General features: G+C 37.6%; 1 protein-coding gene across 2 annotated transcripts in view; it reads left to right on the top strand.

Moving 5' to 3' along the window:
• Positions 1 to 21,826, top strand: part of ADAMTS20 (ADAM metallopeptidase with thrombospondin type 1 motif 20) — a 177,299-nt gene extending 155,473 nt beyond the window's left edge. For both annotated transcript variants that reach the window (XM_079775341.1, XM_079775340.1), the window contains exons 37-39: positions 4,128 to 4,219; positions 18,304 to 18,408; positions 20,597 to 21,826. In XM_079775341.1, coding sequence (XP_079631467.1) covers positions 4,128 to 4,219; positions 18,304 to 18,408; positions 20,597 to 20,686 — 287 coding nt within the window. In that variant the 3' untranslated portion in view covers positions 20,687 to 21,826. The remainder of the gene's footprint in view (positions 1 to 4,127; positions 4,220 to 18,303; positions 18,409 to 20,596) is intronic.
• Positions 21,827 to 23,289: the final 1,463 nt, after the last annotated feature.

The raw sequence follows: 23,289 nt of genomic DNA, 5'->3' as shown, positions 1-23,289 counted from the left end.
TCAGATGATAATGACTGGTATTAGTAGTAATAATGGCTAGCATTTACTGAAAACCCATCATTACTGCAGTGGGGAAGTGTTATACTATTATGGTTATGCTCATGAACTCTGGAGTTACACTGGGTGAAAATTCTCTGCATACACTTACCAGTTATGTGACCTTGGACATATCTCTTTAAGCCTAAATTCCCTTAAAGTGAGAAAAACCCTCTTAGGTTATTTTTTTCCCCCTTTCTTTTTTTCTCCCTCCTTCTGCCACTGACCGCTTTTTTGAGGGATGTGGGGAGATAGTAGAATTAAGATATAATACTTGTAAAATTCTGAGCAAATAGCCTTGCATACAGTAAATGTTCTATAAATAATCATTATTATTTAATGACCAGAGGCCTGATGCACAAAATTCATGCCCTGGGGGGGGGTCCCTCAGCCCAGCCTGCATCCTCTCCAATCTGGGACCCCTCGGGGGATGTCTGACTGCCGGTTTAGGCCCGATCCCACAGTTGTTAGGAGCTGTTGACTCCTAACAACTCACCTGCCTGCCAGCCTGATAGCCCTTAACCCTTAACTGCTCCCCTGCTGGCCTGATTGATGCCTAACTGCTCCCCTGCCGGCATGATTGACACCTAACTGCTCCTCTGCTGGCCTGGTCACCCCCAACTGCCCTCCCCTGAAGGCCATCTTGTGACAATGTGGGTGTGGCTATCTTGTGATGGCCATCTTGTGATGACATGGGGCGGCCATCTTGTGACAATGTGGGTGTGGCCATCTTGTGATGACGTGGGGGCAGCCATCTGTGGTGGCTATCTTGTGACGACATGGGTGTGGCCATCTTGTGATGATGTGGGGGCGGCCATCTTGTGATGCGAGGGTATGAGGGTCAATTTGCATATTGCCTCTTTATTATATAGGATGTACTAGTATGTGTGTCCAGTAATTAGCATTACTGAGCACATAATGGGCACTCAGTAAGTTAGTTGTTTAGTAAGCTGCTGGTTTTCATTAATTTATCAAACAAACATGCATTTTGCCAGGCAGTGGGCTGGGCCCTGAGGATACAATGTTAAATGTCTACATTTTTAGCTTCCTGGTCTCTCTTTTCCTTCCCCAAACTTGTGTGGCAAAAACCCAGTCTTGACTAAATTACACCTTTCACCTACTCTGCACTTGCACCACACATCTTCTGGGTGGCAAATAATACACTGTCCTCATGGATGAACTCACTTTAAACACATGACTACTGAGCTTACATGGACACTTCATGCTGCTGAGTAATCCTATTGCACTTCCCTAGTTCATTCCCTCCCCCCTCTCCTAAATATCTAACTCACATCTTCTCTTCTAGCTTCAGACTTCTACAACTTCTAATACTCCTCTGTAGTCACTCATTGCTAATGATCTTGCTTCCTATCTCACTGAAGAAATAAGAGCCAGAGGGAATTTCCACCAGCTACCACTGCCACATCTACTAACCTACCCAAATGTTCACCTACAGACTTTTCCTTCTATCCTGGTTACTGTGGACAAACACTCCCACTCCATGGAAGGCCACCCTCTCTATTTGTGTTCTAGGCTCATCACTTTGTATCTATGCAAGAAAATTATTTCAGCAAACTTTCTTTTCTCTCTTACATCACCAATTCTTCATCCATTTCATAAATCCAGTGAAAAATTCTTGGTTTTTATCTAACTTGATCCATCAGCAGCATTTAGCTTTTAGGAAACTGCACTCTCATTCTTTTGTTCTTTTTCTGGCCACTCTTTCTCACTATTTCTCAGCTTGGCTAATTATTCTTCATCGGCCACAATAGTAAGTACAAAAGAATTTCAGGACTCAGTCATTCCCTTAGGGATTGCATTCAATTTATAGATTTCAAATACTACTTGTTAGATGACAGCCCCAAATATTTATCTCCAAATTGGACTGCTACCCTGAATTCCAATATTATACTGCCTATTCAGCAAATCCATGAGACTGTCTAATAGGCATCTCAGACTCAATGTTAATCTCAAACTGAACTTTCAATATTTCTCGCCAACCATTCTACCCCAAATATTTGCCATTTCAATAAGTAGCAACTATAATTTTCTAGTTATTCTAGCTAAAACTTAGTAACATCTTTAAATCCTCCCTTTCTCTCACACATACAAGCAATCCATCAAATTCTGTCAAGTGACTCTTCAACAAACCTGCTGCTGTGGATTGAACTGTGTCCCCCAAAATTCATACACAATAGATTTGGTAACAGCTGACTCCAGCACACCATGGTAGGCCTTATTGCTTTGGAAACTGTCCTTGGAGATATGATCATATTTCTATAAATGCTACCTTTAGGGGTTGCCATCATGGTAGCATGCAATAATCCTGTAGTCCTCTTGAAAAGTGAAGTGATTCAAAATACATTAGTGGAGGTGAGAGCCACTGACTAGATGACCATTGGTTGGGATATTATCGAAATCACTCAAGCATGAATAAGCAATTAGATCAGCTGACCTTTAGCGTATGTGCGTGTATATGTATGTATATATATGTATATATTTATATGTACGTGTGTGTATATATATATATACACACACGTACATATAAATATATATCCTAATATATAAAAACCCTGGGTCCATCACAACTGGAGGCTCGACAAACCAGAAGTCAGTCCTGCAGTCAGCTGCTGCTGCTGCAGGCATGGTGACCCAGCACTGACTGCTGAGGGGGCTGCAAATCAGGCCTGGAGAGAGGCCTGAAAAGAGAAGCAGGGGCTAAACCGTAGCCTCTGTGGCAGCTGTTCATCAGCACTTGCCTCTCTCTTTCTCTCCAGCAGCCGCGCCTCCATTTCTCTCTAGGCCTCCACCAGGGCTGCTGACCAACCCCGCCTTTCTGATCAGGCCCCGTTGATAGGCCCAGAAATGCTGACTGGCATAGAAACCGACCAATCAGAACCAAATCTGGGTCAACTGTGAGGAGCCAATGGCTGCCTAGGAGGCAGAGCTTTTGACGCTAACTGGCATAGAAACCGACCAATCAGAACCAAATTGGTTGGCAGAGGAGGGCAGCTGGGGGCAATCGGGCTGGCAAGGGAGCAGTTAGGTGTTAATCAGGCTGGCAGGGGAGCAGTTAGGGGGTGATCAGGCTGGCAGGCAGAAGTGGTTAGGAGCTAGCAGTCCCAGATTGTGAGAGGGATGTTTAGGCCCACAGGGATCGGGCCTAAACTGGCAGTCAGACATCCCCTGAGGTGTCCTAGAATGGAGAGGGTGCAGGCTGGGTGAGGGACCACCCCGCCCTCCCCAGTGCACGAATTTTGTGCACCAGGCCTCTAGTATATATAATTTTGTCTATAAACACCCATGTGTTGCTTTATAATAATGTATTTACCTTTAAATGTGGTAATCAAAACCTGTAATTTTGCTCCTGACCTCACTTTATCTATCTTAGATATTCACTATGATGTGCAATATAATAAAGTACTCACTTAGTTTAAAAAACTTCTGGTTCTGCCCAGCCAGTGTGGTGCATTGGTTGAGCATTGAACCATAAATCAGGTCAGGTTTCAATTCCCCGGCAGGGTACATGCCTAGGTTTCAAGATCCCCAGTAGGGGGAGTGCAGGAGGCAGCCAATTGTGATTCTTATCATTGATGTTTCTGTTCTCTCCCTTCCTCTCTGAAATCAATAGAAACATATAAAACAAACAAACAAACAAAAAAACCCACTTCTGGCTTAGTTACAGATGTGCCTGCCATTTTTTAGGGAAATTTATGGGATAAACATTTTTGTATTAAAGAAAAATTATTTGCCCTGGCTGGTGTGGCTCAGTTGGTTGAGCATCGTCCTATGCACCAAATGGTCACTGGTTCAATTCCCAGACATGGCAGATACCCAGGTTGCGGGTTCAATCCCTGGTTGGGGTGTGTGCAGGAGGAAGCCAATCAATGTTTCTCTCTCTCTCTAAAAAAAAGAAAAGAAAAGAATTATTTATTGAGAGCCCAATCTATAATTATATAGCATTTTTGCTTAAATTTTTAAATTAATTATAAAATGCATTTAAGAAGATAATATGAATACTATGTTTTGCAATGAAGATTGGAAAACATATAGGGTCTCATTGCTAAAGAGTTTTATATATTGCATTCTAGCTACAGACCTTCTATTTACTCAGACAATATTTGGAAAAGCAGTTCCATTTGCCACTGCTGGAGATTGCTACAGTGCTGCCAGATGCCCACAGGTATTTTAGATTTGTTTGTTTCTCCCTAACTGTGAAAGAAAGTGATACTGTTTCCCTTAACTCATTTTCTTGATCATAATATTATAAGAAACATAAGTAAATAGAAAATGCAGGCTTCCTATATGAACTTGATTTTAAAGGTTATAGTAAGCTTTGGAGGATTTTTGCCAATGTTGGATTTGTTTGAAAGGTGTAAAACAAGAGTTTTAAGTTGTTCAGATCTTATTTCATCTTCCATGATGCTTTATTATTTTTATTCTTTCCACTAAGTCCATGGAAGTGAATGGACATATAGTATAAGGAATGGATCACAAGCATGTGACTTTCTACACCGCTGCTAACATCAGTTACAGTGACCTGGGTCTATAACTTACCAGAATAACTTTCTATCATCTGTGGAATAATACATTTCCACATCTTTATTCTTTTTTAGGCCTTCATTTCAGAAGTTCTCTATACACACCCTTCTATGTCATCTGTGATTTCCAGAATAGAGTATGCTTTCTAGAAAACAACATACTCATTTTTTAAAATGTGAACAACATTTTTATGATAAGACTAGAGGCCCAGTGCACGGATTTGTGCACCAATGGGGTCCCTTGGCCTGGCCTGTGGGGATCAGGCTGAAACCAGCTCTCCTACATCCCCCGAGGAGTCCCAGATTGCGAGAGGGTGGTTCTCGGGTGATGCACCCCAGAATTGGGCTCCCTCCTCTCTGGTTCTGGGTGCGTCACCTGAGAACCAGAGCTGCCAAGTCACCGCAGCTCCACAGCTCCTGCATTGAGCGTCTGCCCCCTGGTGGTCAGTGCACATCATAGCTACTAGTCAGAGCGTCATAGCTACCCGTTGGATGGTCGAATGGTGGCTTAAGCTTTAATACAGACAGTTCTCGGGTTACGTCAGACTCGATGTATGTCGTTTTGTGGTTACATTGTCATCTCCCATTTAATTATAAAAAAATGTTCCATCATTTCAACATATGTACATCTGTGCTTTATGTTTTTTTTATTATTTATTTACCACAAGTAAAGGTCAGGAATTGTTATCTTTCTTTTAATTTTTTTTTACCATTTCACTTCATTACTGCTGTGCATGTGCTCCATGTGAGTGACATAGGTTCTTATGCAGGTGGGTTCCGACTTACGGCGAAAATTGCATTATGTCGTGCCATAGGAACGGATTTCTGACATAACCCGAGGACCTACTGTGTATATAGATGGAGAGATGTAAAGCTTACACAAATATAGCATTGTTAGGTAGATTCCTAGCTAATTTTAAAAAATCATGCCAAGAGGTAGTAATTATAATTTAATATACCATATTGAAGAAAGTAGCTAATGGTTTGTCATAGCTCTCTGTTCTTGGAAGTGTCTATTCACAGTTCTCAATATTGACACAGAAGGTATGCTTATGTTAGAAAAAAAAGGGCATTTTCTATGTTAGAGAAGAAAACTTAAAGGAGATAAAAAGACACTAGCTCTATGGACTGAACCAAATAAGGTTATAATAAATACATATGTCTTAGGTCCAGAAATGCAAATTGAACTTGGCAATGTCCTATGAAAGACAGGTGTTTATTCAAGCACTGTAAGTTCATTATAACACATGTAGAACATGGAATGATTTCTAAACAACCTAATATAATCATAAGGTACCAAAAAACAATATTGAGACCAAAATGTTATTTGTACTTGACAATGAAATATTATATTTATTTTTAAATTTCTGTTGGGAAAAATAAATTTTTACTCTATCTAGGAGTAAGAGGTGGAAACCAGGGGGGCAAAAGAAGGTTTAAATTATGTCACATAAGGAAAATGAAAAGGGTGGCTAGGAAAGGAGTAGAATGCTATAACTGTCTTTAAATAATTAAAGAGATCCATGAAACAGGTCAGTGTGTGTCACTTCGGGAGACATTAGTAGGGCAGCAAATTCCAGCTCAAGATAAAGAAGGCTTTTTGACTGGGAGAATTACCATAAAGAGACTCCTCCCCCTAAATATGAGGCACAAATCACTAATCTTTGCCTATATTTTTATAAATCAATCTGGAATACTACAAACTTGCTGAACTCATTGTTTAATTGTAATAGTTTTTTATTGGATTCCTTAGGATTTTCTATATACACAGTAATGTTATTAAGAAATGAAGATAGTTTTACTCTTTTCTTTGCAATCTGGACACCTTTTATTTCTTTGTCTTGCCTTATTGCTCTAACTAAAACTCCAATACTGTGTTGAATAGAAGTGGTGAGAGTAGACATTGTTTATGATTTTAGGGAGAAAGCATTTAGTCCGTCATAAAGTCTGTTAATTGACAGTTCTTTTAATATAGGCATTTACAGCTACACAATTTCAATTCTTTCACTGCATCCTTGAAGTTTTGATATGTTGTGTGTTTATTTTCATTAATTTTTCTATTATAACTTATATCTTCTTTGGTTATTTGTGAATTTCCCAGATTTCCTTCTGTTATTGATTTTCACTTTCATTCCACTGTTGTTGGAACACACTTTCTAATATTTAATCCTTCTAATCTATTGAGACTGGTTTTATGACATAGCATATGGCTATCCTGGAAAATGTTCAATGTGTGCTTGGAAAGAATGTATGTTCTGTTGTTGGGTGAAGTCTGTCAGGCCGAGTTACAGTCTTGTTTAACTCTTACATTTTCTTGTTGATCTTCTGCCTAGTAGTCCTATACACTGAAACTTTGCAACTATTATTGTTGAATTGTCTGTTTCTCACTTCAGTCTTATTGTTTAGCTTACTTTGTATTTGATTCATTTACCTTGGGGTTTTGTTGTACATGATTATATGTTTATAATTGTCATACATTCCTGATATATTTCCCTTTGTCATAAAATGTTGCTCTTTAATTGTAATAACTTTGTTTTAAAATATAATTTATCTGATATTAGAATGGCCACTCAGCTTGATTATAGTACATGGTATATACGTTTTCATCCCATTTAGTTTTAACCTATTTATACCTGTCTTTGGGTAGAATCCTATATAATAAAGAGGCAATATGCAAATTGACCATCACACCAACACACAAGATGGCTGCCCCCATGTGGTCAAAGATGGCCGCCCTCATGTGGACATAAGATGGCTGCCACAAGATGGCCGGCAGGGGAGGGCAGTTGGGAGGGACCAGGCCTGTAAGGGAGGGCAGTTGGGGGTGATCAGGCCAACAGAGGAGGACAGTTGGGGGGACCAGGCCTTCAGGGGAGGGCATTTGGGGGGGACCAGGCCTGCAGGGGAAGGCAGTTGGGGGGACCAGGCCTGCAGGGAAGGGCAGTTGGGGGGGGACCAGGCCTGCAGGAGAAGGCAGTTGGGGTGACCAGGCTGGCATGGGAGGTCAGTTAGGGTTAACCAGGCCTGCAGGGTAGGGCAGTTGGGGGTGACCAAGCCTGTAGGGGAAGGCAGTTGGGGGCAACCAGGCCTGCAGGGGAGGGCAGTTAGGGGTGATTAGGCTGGCAGGGGAGGACAGTTGGGGGGACCAGGCCTGCAGGGGAGGGCAGTTGGGGGGGACCAGGCCTGCAGGGGAAGGCAGTTGGGGGGACCAGGCCTGCAGGGAAGGGCAGTTGGGGGGGACCAGGACTGCAGGGTAGGGCAGTTGGGGGTGACCAAGCCTGTAGGGGAAGGCAGTTGGGGGCAACCAGGCCTGCAGGGGAGGGCAGTTAGGGTTGATTAGGCTGGCAGGGGAGGACAGTTGGGGGGACCAGGCCTGCAGGGGAGGGCATTTGGGGGGGACCAGGCCTGCAGGGGAAGGTAGTTGGGGGGACCAGGCCTGCAGGGAAGGGCAGTTGGGGGGGACCAGGCCTGCAGGAGAAGGCAGTTGGGGGGGACCAGGCTGGCAGGGGAGGTCAGTTAGGGTTAACCAGGCCTGCAGGGTAGGGCAGTTGGGGGTGACCAAGCCGGTAGGGGAAGGCAGTTGGGGGCAACCAGGCCTGCAGGGGAGGGCAGTTAGGGTTGATCAGGCTGGCAGGGGAGGGCAGTTAGGGGCAATCGGTCTGGGAGGGGAGCAGTTAGGTGTCGATCAGGCTGGCAGGGGAGTGGTTAGGGGGTGATCAGGCTGGCAGGCAGAAGCAGTTAGGGGCAATCAGGCAGGCAGGCAGGTGAGCAGTTGGGAACCAGCAATCCTGGATTGTGAGAGCGATGTCCGATCTGGGGTCGGGCCTAAACGGGCAGTCGGACATCCCTCGAGGGGTTCCAGATTGGAGAGGGTACAGTCTGGGCTGAGGGACACACTCCCCCATGCACGAATTTCATGCACTGGACCTCTAGTCTATTTATATCTTTGTCTCCTATAGAGAGCAGTTTCTTGGATCTCTGCCTTTTGATTGCATTGTTCAGTGTCATTATTGATATGTCTGAATTTATACTTGCCATTTTAATGTTTGTTTTCTATATATCTTATTTTGTTTTTGCTCCTCTGGTCCTTCTTGACCATTTTCTTTTTTATTCAGTGAATGTTCTCTAGTGTAACATTTTCATTTCCTTAATAATTTTCATTATTTTAAATTTATTTCTTAATGGTTGCTCAAGGGCTTACAGTATGCCTCTTAGCAGAATCTACTTCAGATTTATACTATGTAATTTGAGTGAAATATAAAAACATTAGTCCTCTAGATGCCCTATTTTTTCTTCATTTTGTGTGTTATGTTTGTTAAACATATACATTCTACATATGTAACAAATCGAATGCATTTTTATAATATTACTCTATATATGAATTTATGTTTTTAGAGCATGTAAGAGAAGAAATGAAAAAATTACATATCCATAGTTTTTTTAAATGAATCTTTTATTTAACATTTCTGATTCTCTTCATTTCTTCTTATAGATTTGATATCAGCTGGTGTCATTTTCTTACTCTAAAACAGCTTTGTTTCCACCTGCCTCATTTGTGCCATTATGATCAAATATATTACAGGATAATAATACAATTATGTATGTATTGGTTTATAGTTGCTTTTTAAGTCAGTTAAGAGAAAAAAAATACAATTATAGTATCTTTTATAATTACCTTTCCCAGTACTCTTTGGTTGTTTTGTGTTGATTTGTATTAATGCCTGGTGTCACTTGATTACAACCTAAAAATTTTCCTTCACTATGTCTTGTAAGACAGGTCTACTAGTAACAAATCTCACTTTTGTTTAAATGCCTTTATTCTTGAAAGATTTATTTTCTTGTTATAAAATTTGTGATTTATAGTTTTATTTCTCAGCACTTTAAATATGTCATTCACTGTCCTTTGGCTTCTAGATAAACAATAGAAGGCAACTATCTTTTTGGGGTTCCAGGTATGTGGTCATTTTTCTTTAGATGCTTTCTCTAGATATTTTTCTCTAGATATTTGGATGTGGATCTCTTTGTGTCTACCCAACTTGGAGTCTATTGAGCTTCTTGGATGTGTAGATTAATGCATTTCATCAAATTTGGAAAGTTTTTAGCCATTATTTCTTCAAATATATTCTTTCCTCCTTTTTCTCCTCTCCTGTTGGCACTCCTATTATGCATATGTTGGTGCACTGAATGATATCCCCTTTTCTCTGAGCCTGTTTATTTTTCTTGATTTGTTTTTTCTCTCGGTTCTTGAGATTGTATCATCATTATTGATATTTTTTCAAGTATACTGATTCTTTCTTCTGCCAACTCCAATCTATTGTTTGAGTCAGTCCAGTGATTTTTTTATTTTGGTTATTGTACTTTTTAACTCATTAAAAAAGCTATGAATATGTAATTTTTTCATTTCTTCTCTTACATTCTCTAAAAACATAAATTCAGCTCTTTTTATAATTTGTATCTCTTCACTAATATTTTCTATTTGATTAGACACTATCATACCTTCCTTTACTTTTTTTAAACATGGGTTTCTATAGTTCGTTGAACATATTTATATTAGCTGCTTTAAAATCTTATCTGTCTGACATCTGAAGCCTCTCAAAATTTGTTTCTGTTGCCTTTTTGCCCTGTATGTGAGTCATACTTTCCAGTTTGCTTGTTGAAAGCTGGGCATTTTAGATAGTATCCATAGTTGCTAAAATATATTAAGTCTCCCCTATCCTCTAGAACCGTGGTCGGCAAACTGTGGCTCGCGAGCCACATGCAGCTCTTTGGCCCCTTGAGTGTGGCTCTTCCACAAAATACCACAGCCTGGGCGAGTCTATTTTGAAGAAGTGGCATTAGAAGAAGTTTAAGTTTAAAAAATTTGGCTCTCAAAAGAAATTTCAATCGTTGTATCATTGATATTTGGCTCTGTTGACTAATGAGTTTGCCGACCACTGCTCTAGGACTTAATTTTGTTTGCTTGCTTATTTGTTTAGTTCTTTGGCTAGACTGTCTCAGTGACATCTATTTCCTTTGCAGTCTTTGTAATTACTTCTCAGAGGGTGCAGCTCTGAACATGAACACAGTCATCATGATTCTCCTGGAATGACAGGTTTTTGTTTTTGTTTTTTAAGCTGGGCTCTTTGTCTCTTTTTCTGACTCCTCTTTAAAAGTTTGTAGTTTATCTGCCTCTATGGGATATCACACTCAGCTCTTAGCCTCCACTAACTGCTATATGATTGGTCTATGCTAAATTACTCCATGGGTTGATCCAGTTCAAGCTCTTTGGCCAGAGTAGTCTTATAGGTCAGTCTTTAAGGTCAGGTCAGACCTCAAGATGAGCCCATCTTAGCTGTCCCTTTCCTTGTTTCTCTCTTAAATTTTAATTTGATCTAACACTTTGCTTATTGCTCCACTAAACTACCACCATCCTCCTAACTGTGCACCACTAAAATTGTGTTTACAACAGCATCTTTAGGCTTGAAATTCCCCATGCTCTGTCCCAAATAAGCTCAGTCCCCTTAGAAAAATCAATGAGGCTTTTTTTTTCTTACACCTTGATTCTCTCCCAAGGAAGAAGCCTTGGACCAATTCTGTGTATCTAGAGATCTGGCCCATTCTCAGAGTTAACATCCCCACTCAGTAAGCATGCTACTAGGTCACAGTAATGCCTATATTCTTAGCTGGCCTTCTCAGCATGGAACCTCTTCCCTAACAGTTACTTCCCCAACAGTTACTTGAGGGGGGATGACTCAGGCCTTGTGCTTTTGGCCTGCCCTGCCTGGGGTAGCTTCTCTGTTGTGTGAGTAAGGCCTGAGTGACAGAAGGGAGCTCAGACTCTCAGCCACTCTTGCCTATACTATATCTTCTTTAGCACAGAGCTAGATGATATGAGAAGTGCTGGTGGCTTGCTTTCCCAGGGAGAAAATGCACTTCTAACAGGAATCTGGGGAAAACAAAGTGCTGTGTTCTTTTTTTTGTTCTTTTTAAAAAGTTTCTTTATTGATTAAGTTATTACATACATGTCCTCATCCCCCCATTAGCCTCCCCAATCCCCCACTCATGCCCTCACCGCCCTCCCCACCCCGATGTCTGTGTCCATTGGTTAGGTATATATGCATGCATACAAGTTCTTTGGTTGATCTTTTCCCCTTACCCCCATCCTCCCCTACCTTTCCTCTAAGGTTTGATGGTCTGATCGATGCTTCCCTTCTCTGGATCTGTTTTTGCTCATCAGTTTGTGTTGTTCATTATATTCCATAAATGAGTGAGAGCACACAATTCACAATAGCTAAGATTTGGAAACAGCCTAAGTGCCCATCAGTAGATGAGTAGATTAAAAAACTGTGGTACATCTACACAATGGAATACTATGCTATGGTAAAAAAAGAAGGAGTTCTTACCATTTGCAACAGCATGGATGGAACTGGAGAGCAGTATGCTAAGTGAAATAAGCCAGTCAGAGAAAGTCCTGTGTTCTTCACTGCACCCATCAAGGGTATAACTCTCACCTTGTTGAGGTAGGGGGAGGAGATGACAGGTCATTGTTCAAATATCACAGAGCCTCACTGTTCTTATCTAGAGTTCATAGATTTTTTGGGGGGGGGAGGCATAAATATTTCTCTATTATATAACCTTAGGACAATTTCCAGAGACTTTAAATGGTTATTTATCTTATAATTTTTATCATCTATGATTATTTAACTGGCTATCTTTTTAAAGGTAGCTAATTTTGCAGAGGAATCTCATTTAATCTTTGAGGCTAGTTAGCCATACTCACGTCCATTTTTCTCCTTCCCTACTTCAGTCATATTGGTCTACCTCCCTGGGAGCTGGAGACTCCCTGATCAACATCTTCTAGTCAGTTCTTTTCCCAGGACTGTCCTTCCCCTTTGAACTCCCCTTTCTGAAGTCTGATACTGTGTCCTTTGGACACCTGTTCTAAAGTCAAGGAGGGTAATATAAAACGTCTAGAATTCTAAAGAATATTTTCCCTCACATATGGATTTCTAAAATAACACTTCCATTGTGACCCTCTTAACTGGAGAGTATTCATTCTCCAATGAGCAACACATGTCAAGACTGGTTAACTTTATCCAACATCTCATCCTCTTTCTAATGTATGCCTTTTGGTCATTTACTTGATGTAATTAGAAAGAAGTCAATTGAGAATGCCACCTAGAGATGTGAAGAGTCTGCTACGAGATCTCACAGATGCCATTACTTTGGGAAGACCACCAAGTTCTGGGACTCTGGTTATTGCATTACATGTTGCATTGAGTAAGGTCTGGTCAATGAGACAATGCAATTTATAGGAGACTGATATACAAGTAAATCATATAACTGTCAAGTGGAATCAAAACTCCTTATATCTCACTAGTGAACTTTCCTTATAGGAAATAACAGAAAACTAATTATTATCAACAATATTTCTCAGTGAGCGTGGAATCTGAATAAGAGGTATTACCACAATCAGGTTTTAAAATAAGACAGCAATGCCCATTAATTTCTAATACTTTTTTTCCAACTTTCATGTAACTGCATTCCCCCCCTACAATATCTTGAGAAAGTTATTCAGTTGTAAACTACGTAATCCTAGTTTATAGTGGGAGAAACACAACACTCCATGTTAATAACCTGTCCAGTGTTGTTGAGTAAGTCAGAGGCAAAACCAGTACAATAAAATACTCTCTGCCCATCAAGGTGAGATGCTACCCTCACATAGTTCTCTAGCCATTTGTGGAATACAAAACTCAGTTCCAAAATTAGACATTATTGGGCAAAGATATAAGCTGCCAAAAGGAGCTATACTCATTCAGTCTTTATTCAACTGCCTGAGGTTACTGTTACAAAAAATACACACTGCCCTACATTCTTAGAGATGTTCTGTCAAATATATAAACCAGATTCTGTGTTGAGTTACACAGCATTTGCATGGATACTCTCCAGATGTTTGATGTCACAGAAAGAAGTTATTCTGTTTGGGATTCATCAAAACCACATCCTTTGTGTTTGCATATGACAGGGTACCCCAGGACATGAATGCTAAAAAGAGAAGGGACACATATGGCACTCTTTAGGGAAAATAAACTTTGCCACGTTGCAATATAAGATGAAGTTTAAGGAGTGTGGTGTGACATTAGAATACATATATCAATAGTGAAATAAAGTGGTTCTTTTTACAGAACCACAAAAATTTTAAAAAGTGTATCTTTTTAGCTGTTTTGTAATTAATATTGATTATATAAGAGGAAGAGAACCACATTCAGCCAATGCCAGTGAATCATGGCCAGCATTCATTTTGTGTATTCAGAACCCACTGTAAAGTATTTTGAACCTGTATTCTTTATTATCAGAGTGTAGATCTAACCTTTCAATTATTTAGATCTTTCTCATTCTTTTTGCCTACTTGATCTGTCTTGTTACTAAAAGTGATATATTAAAATTTCCTATTATTAGGTTGTTCTTATGGCCTTTGTGAATCTCTTTGCTTTAAGTGTCTCTCTATCACATAGTGTGTAGTTGGGTTTTGTTTGCAATCCAATTGGAAAATATTTTTCTTTAAATAGATGTCATACCCATTCACATTAAATACATTTTTAATAACATGCAATAAAACTGCCTTTTTTGGTATACAGTTTTAACATAGGTACAGATTCATGTTACCATCACCATAATCAGAATATAGAACAGTTCCCTCCCACCTTACTCCTGGTAAACTCTGTTGCTATAGTTTTCCCTTTTCTGAAATGTCACACAAATGTCATAGAAATAGAATCATACAGTATGTAACCTTTTGGGATTGGTTTCCTTCACTCAACATAATGTCTTTGATATCCATCTGTGTTGTTGCATGTTATCAATAATTTGTTCCTCTTTAATTGCTGAGAACTATTCCATCATATGGACATCTTATAGTTGTCCCACAGTTTGTCCACTCATCCATTGGAAGAAAATGTGTTAACTGTTTTGGAGATTATGAACACATCTGATATGCACATTTGTGTACAGGTTTTTGAACATACATTTTCATTTCTCTAGGATACACACCTATGAGTAGGATTGTAGGGTTATATGGTATGTGTATGTTTAACTTTAAAATAAATTGCAACACTGTTTTATAGAGTAGCTGTACCATTTTATATTCCCAGCAGCAAAGATTAAAGTGCCTGTTGCTTTGCTTCCTTGTCAGCACTTAGTATTGCCAAGTTTTTTGTTTCCCCATCTTCCGTGGTATCTCCCTGTGGTTTTAATTTGCATTTCTTTGATGACTAATGGTGTTAAGCATATTTCTTGTGTTTGCTTGCCATCTTTATATCCTCCTTGGTGAAGTGTGTGTTCATGTCTTTTGTTCATTTTAAAAATCAGGTTGCTTCCTGTTTAGTTTTGAGAGGTGTTTAGAATTCTTGATACAAGTCTTTTGTTGGATAGGACATTTGCAAATATTTTCTCTTAATCTGAGCCTTATATTTTCTTTCTCTTAAGTGTCTTTCAAAGAGGAAAATTTAAATTTTAATAAAGTCAAATTTATTATTTTTTTCTTTATGGGTTATGCACTTAGTATCAGATTAAAGAACTCTTTGATTAACTCAAAGCTACAAAGATTTTTTTTCCTGTTTCATTTTACATTTAGACCTATGATTGATTTATTTTGAAGTCTGAGAGGGCTTTTGAATATAGACATCCAATTGTCCTAACACCATTTGTTGAAAATACAATTAATTGTCTTCCCACTTTGTCAAAAATCAATTGACATATTAATAAGTATCTATTTCTGGACTCCCTATTATCTTACATTGATCTACATATCTCTCTTCTCGCCAACACAGCACTGTCTTGGTTATGATACCTTTATAATGAGCATTAAAATAAGTCAGTGTGGTCCTTCAACTTTATTCTTTGAAAAAATTTGTGTAACTTTAAATTTTTGTCTTTCCTTATAAATTCTTAAAATCAATTATTTATACTTTAGCTGGTTCCATATAAATGTTAGGTTTATTTGTTCTAGTTCTGTGAAAAAGGTGTCATTGGTATTTGGTAGGGATTGCATTGAATCTGTAGATTCCTTTGAGTAGTATGAACATTTTAACAATGGTAAGAATTTTACTTCTTATAGTGGCCTCCTCTAAAAAAATGTTGAGTAGAAGAGGAGGTAAACTTACACTACTTTTAAAAAACATTTTTTTATGCAGTTCCTATGTTGAACTAATTTTTCAAGTTAAAAACTAGGTTTGAGGAGGTTTACATTTTAATCTTAAATGAAGTATTTGGAATGGAAGTTATTACTTAATAATTTTATTCAATCACTTATTACTTCTGAAGTCCCATAGGAATGTACCTATGAGTATCCTTCTCATGACACTTACAATTTTCTACATTGCATTACATTTATTTATACTCATATGCTATTTCACTATTTCACTTATTTATTTTTCTCCAGTTTTACTGAAATATAACTGTCATGTAACATTTTAAGGCATACAGCATAATGATTTGATTACTTACATATTGTAAAATGATTTCTACAATATGTTTAATCAACATTTATCACCTCACATAGATACAAAATTTTTTTTCTTGTGATGAGAAATTTTAAGATCTGTTCTCTTAGCAACTTTCAAATATACAATACAGTATTGTTAACTATACTTATCATAGTGACCATTACATCCTCAGAATGTATTTATCTTAAAACTGGAAGTTTGTATCTTTTGACCACCCTTGTCCATTTCCCCACCAATGTTTTTCACTCATCAGATTTATAGTGAGATCTGTCTCCCCCAGTACTTGACACCAGGTTGGCCACTCCATTCTGACTGAGTGAACTGTATTTTCACCTCTAGCAATATCATCCCCAATTTTAGATGAATTGCTTTACTATTTCTTTCAGATTGTATTATATTGCTTTTTAACAAGGACGTAAGTAAATTTTATGAAAATTAGTCCAGAGAAATGGAAAAGCAGGTTGTCATTTCATTAACACAATCAGTTGGGTCTAGAAATAGCGACGTCTCCTGTCAGCTATTTTCCTTTCACTTCCAGTGAATATATATTTGAATGCGTCCAAGCAACCTTGAGCAGGGAGGTAAAGGATAAATAGAAGAATATAATATTTGGTTTTGAAAATATCACATGGCCCAGCCAGGACACTCAGTAAGTGGCTGGTGATAGGAAACCTACCTCACAGAATATATTTCCATATTTAAGAAATGTTATTTGGTGAGAAGCCTATTTATTAACATCAGATGGAGGCATATAGTGCAAAATTTTATCTGATTGACTAAATAATAGGATGTATCCTTAGAATTAGTTCTCATTCAAGTATTTGCCGATAAAATATTAATGTGTCTAGTGTTATTGTCACTCATTATGGAGTATGAAGATTTTAGATGTATATATCTTTACTTTTGAATTCATCATTCAAAAGCACTTACTGAGTATCAATGTAGTTCCACTTCTGGGCTCTGAGAATACAGCAATGAAGCAAACATACAGGTCATATTCTACATTTCATAACCAAATGATACATGTAATAAGTTTTCTTTGGAATTTATCTAAATCAAATCATTTCTTTTAGGGATAAAATCCTCCATGTTATCATTGTATTAAAATGTATTTGAATCTCTATTTTGGTTTTTAAATATGAAATATATAAGATTGCTCAGAAAACAAAATCAATAAACTAAATTGATATGTATTTGTTTTTTAGCAATAGTATTAATTCATATTATAAATATATTTAAAATGCATTTAGCCTTTCATTCACATAATATAACCCCCAGTGTTTTATTAGTCTTGCTCAAAATTCATGAGTCTTATCCACAGGTTATTGTGATGTGATCCCAGAATGTCTTAATATCTGTATGTGTATTGAACATTGGCAGCAGATGTACTTAGCATTAAGTACTACTTTTCAATGTATAATTCTGTATTGCAAGATCATGTAAATGTGACACCAATTTTATGCATTTTCTCAGTTAAAGTTTAAATATCAATGGAGATAGAAATATTTTTACTTCGTTGGTTCTGTTTCTTGAAAAGAATTAGATCATATAGCCACTAGGGGGCTCACACACCACGTGTGTAAATCATGTGGCATCACCTCCACATACACTTGTGGTACTTACAAAGGACGTTAATAGCTGGGACAATAAATAATACCACATTCAGTTGTTTTGTGTGGTGGATTAGGGCCTGATATTCTCAACACCAAAGGTATACAGTGCAAAATTATATCTGATTGACTAAATAATAGAATGTACCCTTAGAATTAGTTCTCATGAAAGTATTTGCCAGTATACAGTAACAGAAAATTCATCAAACCAGGTGTAACTTACCGGGGAAGTTAGCAACTAGAGGTCAGAAACCGCACCTGGAGAAATGTCCAAGTCTGGAGGAGGTCCCACTGTCAGGACTGGCCTGTTGCTACAGGAACACTGGCTCTAGCTGTCACGTCTTAGAGTCCGAGGGATGGACGCATTTACTTTTGCACAAACAACATTATGTGGTATTAATTCACTTGTCTCTCATATGAGAAGACTTGTCATCAATTTAAATTTGTTTTTTAGCTAGTTCATTTTCTTTAGAGCAAGATTGTGTTAATATTCTTTCATTTTATAAAGGAAAACCCTTAAGAAACAATTTGAGTCCTTTCTTATATAACTCACATTCAGGTGTTTCCAATCAAGAGCATTCTTAAATATTTGATAACTTCCATCTATTTTTATTTTGTTTTGTTTACACCCAGGGACGGTTCAGCATTAACTTGGCAGGAACTGGGATGAAGATACCCAGCACTGCAAGGTGGCTGGCTCAGGGCAGCTACACCTCTGTCATCATACACAGATCACAAGTAAGTCCTGCTGGGCCGGGAAGCCTTTCTGAAATACATCTGTGTGGTGAACTTGCATTAAAGGGCATCTACCTCAATGTAGAGTTATATGAGGTTAGTGACTGCGTTATTGCATATAATGGAATATAACATTAATTTATGAAATTATGGAATAGGGTTCATTTTTATTTATGTGCATAAGTAGGTTTTATATATACACACAAATTATTGTACAGGCTACAGGTATCTGAGCATGAATAATAATGTCAGGGCATATAGATTTTATCCACCTCAAGTTTAGGGCTAATGACTTGAAAGGCAGGTACTTCAGAAAGAGGTAGTGCTTTTAACTTTAATGGTTTGTAGGTTTTAATATTTCCAAGTGAAAAGTAAGTTTTTAGTTTATTTATCTCACTGCTTTGATTTAGTGACGGGATGGTGCTACAGCCATATGTCATTTAAAAACATAACCTCTATAGACTTTCTTTAAGTCTATTTTTATGGTTTTATACATATTTTCCTCTATCTAGAAAACAATGTTATTTGCGTCCACCTCTAACACATACAGCATGGGCCAAAAGTAGATTTACAGTGGTTTGTTTGAAAATAATACAAAAATAAACTGTTTCATGTACCCACAACTGTAAACCTACTTTTACCCCACCCTGTATTTTCTCTAAAATAGAATCCATTTAATTTTGCTGCTAGTACAATGTACTAGCACATACACTTTAGGAGATGGCTCCTATTAGAGTTACCATGTCTTAGCATGACTCTCTACATAGTAAACTAGCATCTACATTATAACTGTTCCCACCTTTATTGTACATAAATCAACACCACCAATAGCCTCTACCCACTGTTTTGATTGCTTTCTTTTGATAAAAATGATTTCTGCTATGCTCCTACTTTTATGAATATTTGTAAAGAAATTCAATTTTTTGATACTATAGAGTTTAAACAGTCTATTTCTGAAGACTGAAATTGTTTTAATTAATAAAGAATTAAATTTTTGTTCTACATATTGGTAAGCAGTAGGCTTTAAAACATATTTAAAATAAAGAGCTATTTGCATTTGACATTTTTAGGTCTAATCCATTTTGGTAGAAGAATGGGAATAAGTTAATTAAAATATATTCTGAGCAGGTATATTCATAGAGCTCAGTGAAATATTCTGACCTTATTTATCCATCTTTTAAATCTTTTTTGGTTAAATGTGAAGACTGAACTCTGGCTGACATCACCAGTAGATATGAATATCTCATACAATCATTCCTTTTGCTTCTATTTAATTCTATTCTAAAGATCAATTAACTGAAATTTCTACCTTAATCAAAATGTTACACATGAAGGTTTTTCCTGAAATCTGATGTGAAACTGAAACCCAAATATACTTATGGGAATGCAGACACAATATATTTAACCAAGGTTAGGTTTTTACTTAATCTGGGATAGGAACGTATGTAAATTGGAATTTTTACTTCCATTCCCTTTTTTCTGCTTACTCAGATTCTTGAGAGTTAAAAAAATTTCTGAAACAAAAGGCAACTTTGAAATCCATCCCCAAATGTTCCAGGAAACCTCCCTCTTTAGGTTAAAAGAAAAACCACAAAAACAACAATAACAAAATAACTTTACTTTTACCTTTCCCAAAACTGCAGGAGTTTAAACTATTTTTGCCTCATCCAATCAAAATGTTTTCAATTGTTTTTTGTTTTTTTTTACTTTTGGACTTAAAGATGGAAGGCAGTCTAGAAAGAACATCTGTCTTGTCCTGACCATGCCTTTCACCTACCTCTACTGATCATTCCTCTGTGAATGGCTTTGCTTTTCTTAAAAAAAAAAATAAAAAAAATTCTCTTCTAATTATTGCTTTCAGTCCAATTTTCCCCCCTTCTATACTTTTCTTCAGGCTGTATTTCTACAAATATCTTTTATTTAGTTTATGAATATCTTAAACTCACTAAAGCAAATAGATGCCTGGATGAAAAATATATGGATTGAGATGAATCATCTAAATTATAGAGTGGTATATAATCATCAAGAAGCTAATATGCATCTCAGGTGGGTTATCTCATTGCCATAACCACCAATCCTGACATGGCATTTACCTCAAGTGTAACTGTCATAGGAAACCTTGGCTAATTGGCTTTTTCTGTCTCGTGCATGTGTTAGATTCTCCTGTATTTCTGCCTCTTCCTATTTTCAGGATGGAACCAAAGTCTACGGCAGATGTGGAGGGTTTTGTGGGAAGTGCGTTCCTCACCTGATGACTGGTCTCCCAATTCAAGTGATCTGAGCATTCAGAAGTGAGAAGTACATCCCAAAGAGGAGACAGTCTTTGAACCTGCAAATAACCGGTGCTCGTTTCTTTCATCTTCCCTTCCTGAGATTTCCGTGTCCAAAAGGTCTGTGACTTTGTTTAGGGTGCTCACCAGGGAGTCAAATCCCCACTTAATTTTTCAAGGCCTTCAACTTAATAGGTATATAACTCTAATCAGGATATTTTTTTAAAAGTACATAATTTATGGTAGAATATACAGGGATGTCTGAATGAATTATACCAAGATAATATTGCAGTTAACAGCTTGGACTGGACCACTGTTAAACCTATAAACATACATGTAAATCTCTACTCAGTATCCTACTGTACAATGAAATGTTTGTTCTGCTTGTTAAGTGGAAAATGAACTTATTTAAAACTACCATAAACGTTATTTCATGTCAGGTGAATAGTAGTAAATCAATAGCTACTTTGAAACAGTACATAGCCATTATACTTACTGATACAGCATAGATACCTTGTTTTATATTCCTTTAATTGTGAATTATGGTGCTTCAAATTTTAAAAATCCTAAAAATGTGTGCTTGGGTTAAATACTAAATAACTTTTGTGGGTATAATACAAAAGAAGGTATAATATAGTAGAATTTTAAAACACCTACCTCTAATTTAATGTGTATGCTCTCTATGTCTTTATAACTCTTACATGTGTATATATCTACTCTTAAAAATCTATTTTCTCAAAGTTTATACTGTATTTTATTAAATACAGAAGTGAGAATTATTGAGATTTTGAAGATTCAATAAACAAAATTATTTTTACATGTGCAAAATTTGTATTAGAGATGTTCATGTTATTTTATACCCAAGATTTCTCAAAGCCAGAACATAAAAGATAGTAAAAATTAACTATCCCTGGACAAATTCTCAGGTATGAAATTTTTTTTCAGGTGGATAATTGTGTATTATATAATAATGTGGTTTTAAACTAATCATAGACAAATAATATTTTTCTATGGAAACCTACTAATAGAATTTTATCAGTTAATAATAGAATATTAATTTTACCCACAAAGTTTTCCCCCAAACATTTATTAGAGGTATATTGTACCATATAAGGTACTAAAGCAATTTTGTGCCAATGTGGCTAAACATTTAGGGATCTCTGTATCAGAAATAAAGTATTTTGCACTATGTGCCTAAATCAGTTACAAACATTAATATGAAATGTGTAACATTTGCTATAAATGTTTTCATTCATAATTAAAATCTTTAAATTTATAAACATTTAAATAATAAAAATATTTGTGTTATACATTAACACCATGTTTTCATTTTCCTTCTTTAAGAATCCTTCTCTAAAAAATGTCTGTGAATCTAAAATTACTTCAGAAATTCTAAGGAATTTTTAATTGAAATTATTGCAGTTGGGATGGAAACAGCTGTTCACCCTTCTGATGGCAAAGGAAACATGGGCAGGAGGTTGACAAAAACTTGCAATGTCTTCAAAAGCTTCCATTCATACAAGGTTTACCACTGTATTTATATATAATGGGGCAAGAAAGTATACTATATATATATTAGAATATATATATTACATATAGTTCTTTGTTTGCCCCAGGGATTCATATGTGTGTGTGTGTGTGTGTGTGTGTGTGTGTGTGTGTGTCCTTAACCTATCACAATATATGTCAAGTGTTATAAACTCCGAATATATTTTCATATAAATTTTTGCTTATCAAGTGTCTTTTAAAATTTCTTTCCCTCTTTATTCTTTCTTATAGATCTGTGTTTCTATTATTTCTTATAGTGTGAGTTGGCTGGCACAAATCCAGCTTTCATTTATCAAAATGTCCATAATTCACCTTCACATTTTTAAACTTTACCTATAAATGTTGACATAATTTAAAGCTTACAAAAAATTGCAAGAATAGTACAAATAGCTACCATATGTCTTTTAGCTGGAATCACAAATTTAACATTTTGTCACATTTGCTAAATCATTCTCTTTTTTTGTATGTATACTAGAGGCCTGGTGCACGAATTTGTGCACGCGTGGGGTCCCTCGGGGGGGCCTGCGGGGATCTGGCTGAAACCCACAGTCCAATGCTACCTGCAGCTCCCACGTGCTACTCCCGCTCATCCCAGCCCCACTGTGCCTGCTGTGGGAGAGGCTCAGTATCCAGACTGGGAGAGGCTCACAACATTGCAGCACTCCCCAGGCATGAGCCCTGCGTCTGACACCCTCATGAGTGGAGTGGCCTGTGGGTTCAGGCCAAAACCAGCTCTCTGACATCCCCTGAGGGTTCCTGGATTGTGAGAGGGCCCAGGCCAGGCCAAGGGACCCCACCGGTGCATGATTGGGGTGGGAAAGGGACCACGGAGGGTTCTAGTCCCGATCTGCCGGACCCCAGCAGCAAGCTAACCTACTGGTTGGAGCATCTGCCCCTGGTGCTCAGTGCACATCATAGCAAGTGGTTGAGTGGCCTTAGCATTTCATTAGAATATTACACTTTGATTGGTTGAACAGTCAACAGGTCACCAGAGGAACAGACACTTAGCATATTAGGCTTTTATTATATAGGGTAGTATAGATATACACAGACATATCTATCCACA

This window comes from Cnephaeus nilssonii, assembly GCF_951640355.1.
Source record: "Cnephaeus nilssonii genome assembly, chromosome: 6".
NCBI lineage: Eukaryota > Metazoa > Chordata > Mammalia > Chiroptera > Vespertilionidae > Cnephaeus > Cnephaeus nilssonii.
The sequence above is the reverse complement of the archived record's forward strand: the minus strand, read 5'-3'. Positions and strand labels throughout refer to the sequence as shown.